The sequence below is a fragment of the Rattus norvegicus genome, chromosome 2, assembly GCF_036323735.1.
Source record: "Rattus norvegicus strain BN/NHsdMcwi chromosome 2, GRCr8, whole genome shotgun sequence".
Taxonomy (NCBI): domain Eukaryota; kingdom Metazoa; phylum Chordata; class Mammalia; order Rodentia; family Muridae; genus Rattus; species Rattus norvegicus.
In genome coordinates, this window is record NC_086020.1 from 180,250,119 (window position 1) to 180,256,859 (window position 6,741).

Sequence of the window (6,741 nt, forward strand, 5' to 3'; positions counted from 1 at the left end):
CATTATCCAAAGCAATGCATTTTTGCCTTGGGTTAGTAATGCTTTGTGCAGAATCTTGCCTGTCATTGACTGTTAGCCTGTTAAATTAATGATACCGTCTGGGGATTAATTTTTAGTTTCAAGCCATGTATTTTGGCCACTAACATGTTGGTGTTGTTAAAGGCAAGTTTTAGCAAAATGGGCAAGAATAAAAGTATTTCCAGGACAAGAAGGGTCAACATGATCAAACTATATATGCCATTCTTAAAGCTTGACCAAGATGGAAATGCTGACCTGAAGCAACAAATAATTTTATAAGAAGTCTCTGCAGCATCAAAACTCAGTGGAGCGACATTCTTTAAATTCATAATATCAAAATTCAAAGTTAAAATATCCAGAGAGGTATTAGAATTGTGCCAAATACTCTGCAAGTGTCTTTGAATTTTCTCCCAACTATAGTGGCAGTCATTATAAATATTTGAGGTGACACAAATCCATTGGTATTTAGCGTGACACTCGAGGTTTCTTATTCTTAAACTCTGAATCTCCTCTCCAATAAATTGAGTAATATCATAAACAGCATCAATCCATTGTATGAGACACCTATCTAAATCTTCATTAGTACTCAGAGCACTAGTAACATTGTTTTGCTATATGATTGACAAAAGTGGCTGTCTTAGCTTTTTGTATCAAATAATTGAATTGCAGAAGCAATGTTGCTAGCTATTAATGTAATCAAAGATAATGGCAATAAACAAGCCTTCCACCCTCTTGCCTCGATTGAAGCCTGACTCACCTCTTCACACATATTTGTAAAAATTTTTTCAGAATACCAAGCTCCTGTCATACTCACAGGCAATTAAAACAAAAGCTGGTTAATAGAACACCATATCAGATATGCCCCCCCTACACACACACCACATATATGGATATATATATATATACATATATATATATATATATATATATATACACACACACACACACACATATATACGTACACATATGTGTCCGTGTATTTCTTTGGCTGCTACAACCTACCTTAATTGGAAGAAATTGCAATGTAGAAATCAAGGAGCTAATAAGTTCCTATCTGCTTATTAGCTTTCATAGTGCTGGGAGATACTAAACAGGTTGCTAGGGGACAAAATATATCAGTGCTCTTACTCCATGAACCTCTCAGATTATAATATTAATTAGTAAGACAAGATGTGCTACTTGTGTGACAGTAGCACAACTGTTATGGCAAAAGGAGCTGCCCTCTAGATTGGAGACCTGATCCAGAGGAGGGAATTCATACCTGGTATTAAAACTTGGTGGATAGGGAATCATAGTCTCTAAGACAATGGTCCTTAATTTTCCTAATGCTGTGACCCTTTAATATAGTTCCTTATATTGTGGTGACCATGAACAATGAAATAATTTTTGTTGCTACTTCATAACTGTAATTTTTCTACTATTTTGAATCATAATGTAAATACCTGTGTTTCCAGTGGTCTTGAGTAGCCCCTATGAAGGGGCCATTTGACCTCCAAAGGTTGAGAACCACTGCCCTATGGAAAATCTTACTAACATTTCTGATTTAAATTGATGTAGAATCAATTTGCCCTCTAAAAATCTATGTTTATACACACACACATAAACAAATGCTAATCTCAAATTCAATCAAAGAAGCCTCTTTGCACAGAACATTAGTAAGTGTAGAAATCCTTTGCTGCTTAAGATTCTGAAAATAAATGACAACTGAGCACTCAATCCTAACCAAAACGTTCCTCAAAGGCTCAGGGGACATTCTAAAAGAGGAAGTGGAATATAAGAGCCAGACACAGAGAAACGCTCCAAAATATTATCTCCTATGCATGACACAGCCCTTGCAAACATGAGCTCACAACAACTATGGTTACCTGAGCTAGGCCTGTGCAAGACTGGTCCTGTCAATAGTTAGCCATGAATGGAGAGAGCCCCACCATTCCCTGCTGAATTATTGTCTATTGATAGATTCTGTGAAGTGGAGTCACTAGTTTCAATTGTGTATCCAGTGGGATACATCAGAATCCAAACCCATGGTCATACAGATGGCCCTGGTTAACTCTGTGGGTCACAAAACAAACAAACAAAAATGATAAAACATGGTAAAGGGATTTTTTTTAGGGTGGTGAGGATTGATAGAGGTTGGGAGAGTATAAGAAAGGATAGGGACGTGAATAATCAGAATGTATTATATGCACGTATAACCCATGTTAAAGAACATCTAATCCATAAACATATGGTGGTAGGACTACCATGTCACTGAGGTTGCTACTTGGTATGCACTCTCTGTCTCTGACACAAGCAATGAAGGTAGTGATGACTCCATAAAGAAGAGTCAGGTGAAGTCCTTTTATTTCTATCATTAGCTAAATATATATAGGAAGGTACATTGGCTTTTTAATGTAGCACAATTAATTTGAGTAAGTCAGTAAGATAGCATTTGCCTAAAGCTGATAAAAAAAAAAACTGTCTGTAAAACAGGATCTCACATCCCTTTGAGCAAGCCTAGCTTTTTGCTTACTAATGAGGAGGCCTCATATGTTTCCAATGACCTCTGTGATACTGATGTTAAGCATCTTAAATATTTATGATGTACCTTCTCAAGTTGGACAAAAGCTACCCCTTCAATCCTTCAAGAGGACTGTCTTCTAGCCCTGTAGATGTCCAGTAGAATGCCCCACTTGCTGTAGAGGCTCTTGATTATCTGATTTTGCTAACAGAATAACAAACCCAGACTTTCCACTGGTTCAGTATCTGTATTTAGGAGAGCTGCACTGGTAGGAAGGTTATGAGGTTTATTCAAGAACTGGCAATCTTGAGATGACATCACTATGTCTTTTTTATTTTTGCCTTAAAGCTCTACCATAGGTCATGCATAAGGATTCATGGAGAAAGAATGTGGTCACAGTGTTCAGAAAGTTTACAAGGACTTTTGTTGTTGTTGTTGTTGTTGTTGTTGTTGTTGTTGTTGTTGTTGTTGCTGTTGCTGTTGTTGCTGTTGTTGTTCAGAGGTGTTTAGTTTATCCTTCTTTGGTCAGAACATGTCAGTGGACTTGAGTCTCTGGTAGCTAAAGTAATCTGAAAAAAGGGTTCTTCTCTGCAAAAAGGAGGATCAGGAGGGGGCAGAAGAGCTACATGAGTGAAGGGAGAGAACAGTTTTAGGGGAACTTTTGATTTGTCTTTCTTTAGTCCTCCATCTACGGTAGCATTCCAGAACACAGTCACCGTGCTGCCAGAACTTACTTGTACAGTAAGCTCAGTAAGCTCTGCACTGCTAGAAACTGCCTGGGCAGGCCCAACTTCAGAGAAGTGGAGTGTCTGGTGAAGACTTTTCTTTGTGTTTGGGAACCATCTAATGATTTTGAGCCACACACCAGACTGTTCACATCCTTTGTCATCATTTGCCCCGTTCCTTCAATCTACTCCCCCACCTTTGGATAGAACACTTGTTCAATGAATTTAAATATAAACAAATGAATGGGAAAAGCAAGAACAGAATAAAGTGAATACATTTACAGACTACAAAGACTACAGGAGACTCAGAGATTCCCATGAATTGCAAATTTATTGACTGAGTAGGCACTGGAATTGGGAGGGAATCATTCAGAAACCAAGAGGAAAAATCGACAGAACAAGATACAACTTGAGCGACTCAAAGGCTTCTTCTTGGGGGTGAGGGTGAGGGGGTGAGCTTAAAATGGGGGGTTTGGAAACCTCGGGCAATTTCATGAGAAAGTTAAGCCCATAGGCGTCCACGGAGAACTCTTCCAGCTCCGTTGTCTCCGCTGCAGCCCGGGGACTTTACTTGCACGGCCAGGTGGGCGCCTGTTTCTGCTGGGTCTGGTGGCAGACTGGCACACCCTTGCCACCTCCAGAGCCGCCCCCTGAGGAGCCGCCTCCGCAGCTGGAACCGCCGCCACCACCTCCGGAGTAGCCGCCTCCGCATCCACCGCCGCTGCCCCCGGAAGAGCCGCCGCCACAGCCACCGCCGCCTCCGGAGTAGCCTCCACCGCAGCCACCGCTGCCGCCGCCACCACCGCTAGAGTAGCAGCCGCCGCTGCCGCCGCCGCCGCCGCCGGAGGAGCCACCTCCGCAGCTACCACCTCCGCCTGAAGAGCCCCCTCCGTAGCTCTGCTGGGGAGCGCAGGAGGTCTGACTGGACTGCTGCGAGGAGTAATAGCCCCCGCCGCCACCAGAGGAGCCGCCGCCGCAGCTGCCACCGCCTCCACCGGAATAGCCGCCGCCGCTGCCGCCGCCGCAACTGGAGCCACCACCGGAGGACCCGCCTCCGCAGCTGGAGCCGCCGCCCCCGGAGTAGCCGCCGCCGCAGCTGGAGCCGCCGCCCCCGGAGTAGCCGCCGCCGCAGCTGGAGCCACCGCTAGATCCGCCTCCGTAGCTCTGGCACTGATACTGTTGGGACGACCCGGAGGAGCCGCCGCCGCCACCACCGGAGGAGCCACCTCCGCAGCTGCTACCGCCGCCACCGGAGTATCCGCCGCCGCCGCAGCTGGATCCACCACCGCCTGAGTAGCCGCCGCCACAGCTAGAGCCGCCTCCACTTCCACCACCGCCGGAGTAGCCGCCTCCGCAGCTGGAGCCACCGCCGCCGCCGCCGCCGGAGTACTTGCCCCCTCCGGAACCGCCGCCGCAGCCACCGGAGCTGCCGCCTCCAGAGGAGCCTCCGCAGTAGGAGCCGCCGCCTCCTGATCCGCCTCCGCAGCTGGAGCCTCCGCCCCCGCCGGAGTAGCCGCCGCCGCAGCTGGAGCCGCCGCCGCCGCCACTGCCACCGGAGTACTTGACGCCCCCACCGGAGCCGCCACCACCTCCACAGCTGGAGCCACCCCCAGAGTAGCCGCCGCCTCCACAGCTGGAGCCGCCGCCCCCGGAGTAGCCGCCACCGCAGCTGGAGCCGCCGCCGCCGCCCCCGGAGTAGCCGCCACCGCAGCTGGAGCCGCCGCCGCCCCCGGAGTAGCCACCTCCACAGCTGGAGCCGCCGCCGCCCCCGGAGTAGCCGCCGCCGCAGCTAGAGCCACCGCTGCTGCCACCAGAGTACTTGACGCCCCCTCCGGAGCCGCCTCCGCCGCCGCAGCTGGAACCACCTCCATAGGAACCACCGCCTCCGCCTCCGCCTCCGCAGCCAGAGCCTCCTCCAGATGAGCCACCTCCGCAGCTGGAGCCTCCACCGCTACCACCACCGCTATAGTAACCGCCACCGCCGCCTCCTCCTCCACCAGAGGTCTTTCCACAACCCACGGGAGGACATGGAGTGGGCTGCTTTTTCTGGTGAGACATCTTGTTTAAGGAGAAGGGGAACCCTGGAAGAAGAGCAGAAGAGCAACATTGGACCAGCAACAAGATTACCCTGCGAAGGAGGCAGATGCATTCAAGCCAACATCTTTCTGACTTCCAGCTTTGTGCTGACCAGGTGTCTGGACTCCATTCACGGACTGGATAGCTCTGCAAAAGTCCTGTTAATATTGCCTCCCTTTCTCCTCGACTCTGCCTTTCTCTGCTATGTGATTTGGAGGGCAGAGCATCCACATTCCCAACTGCTTTTTATCTTCCTTTAAGGAACACTCTATCTCTTAAGGGCACTCTCAAATCTCAACCCTGATTCTTTAAGTTCAGTAGAAAATTGCAAAAATTTCCACCTGGATTTTACCCATTCCCAGCACAACAAGAAAAGATTTGTTTGGATATTGGCCAACTGTGGGACACATTTTCTGCAAAAAGTCCTTAGTTTAAACTCTTTATCTGTTCTACTGAGGGAAGATTTGTTCTAAGGGCCAGTTATTAAACAAGACAGCTTTACTGTGGTCCTGTCTGCAAACAGATAGAAGAACTCAGAACCCTTTGGACCAGAACTTCTAACTAGAAGAGAGTAGACATCTTTTTGAGGATACTCAGGAGTCTAAATTTGGTAGAGAACTGTAGCTAGTAGGAAGTTGTAGCTCAGCATCTCACAAGTCATTTATCAGTCAAAACGTGTGCCCCCATAAAGCAGAGCTTGGATTTTTGTGGCTTCTCAAATATCTCCCGTCAGCACCATTCCATGACTTATTCTCCTTACTCTCTTGCCAATAGTGGATTCAGTCATGCCCTGCAGGTTCAAAAGGTTCATCCAGCCCATGGTGGCCTGCCACTGCAGCCCCACAGTGTTCTACCCCTCAGCCCCTGTGGTGGCAGAGAAGTAGGAGATAGTCCTATCTTCATGGAGTTTAACATTCTGCCCAGAACACCAGACACATCGTCTGACCAGCAGCAGCTAACCATTCTCCCAAATGCTTTCCTAAAGCCCTTCTCAATTTGAACAGTGTGAGGGCCCCATCCCTAAACCTCTCTGCAAGCTGGGCAAGGCCAACTGGAGAGACCAGAGAACCAGGAGAACCCACACTTACCCGAAGCACCAAGGGAGATGAGTGAGGGAAGGAGATGATGGTGATGTGAGAGACACTGGGGCTCCTGATGTTTTATACACTTTGCCTGCTCTGACTCATCTATTGATCAGGCACCTCCTCCCTGTGATTGCAGGCAAAGGATTGACCCATTCATGAAGATTTCAAATTCTTGGGTTAGGGATAGGCAGTTTAGTGTATGACTGGCCACTTCTCTGACGTAACTGTGAACAGGCTGGTCATTAGTGATGGCCAGCAGAGTGGATGGCAGAAATTGTTTTCAAAACTTCTGTATAGATTGCGTGCCATAACTAGAGGACTATACTAGAGGATTAGG

At 47.8% G+C, this 6,741-nt stretch overlaps 1 protein-coding gene across 1 annotated transcript; it reads right to left on the minus strand.

The window, feature by feature from the left end:
• Nucleotides 1-3,555: 3,555 nt before the first annotated feature.
• On the minus strand, nt 3,556-6,454 carry Loricrin (loricrin cornified envelope precursor protein). The gene is made up of 2 exons (NM_001399507.1): nt 6,408-6,454; nt 3,556-5,324 (listed from the first exon to the last, which is right to left on the minus strand). The coding sequence occupies exon 2, from the start codon at nt 5,299-5,301 to the stop codon at nt 3,811-3,813; it is 1,491 nt and encodes a 496-aa protein (NP_001386436.1). The 5' UTR covers nt 5,302-5,324; nt 6,408-6,454; the 3' UTR covers nt 3,556-3,810.
• Between the last annotated feature and the right edge of the window lie 287 nt (nt 6,455-6,741).

Bases quoted from the DNA above. Each gene is read 5' to 3' on its own strand.
- Loricrin (NM_001399507.1), bottom strand. From the start codon at position 5,301: ATGTCTCACCAGAAAAAGCAGCCCACTCCATGTCCTCCCGTGGGTTGT.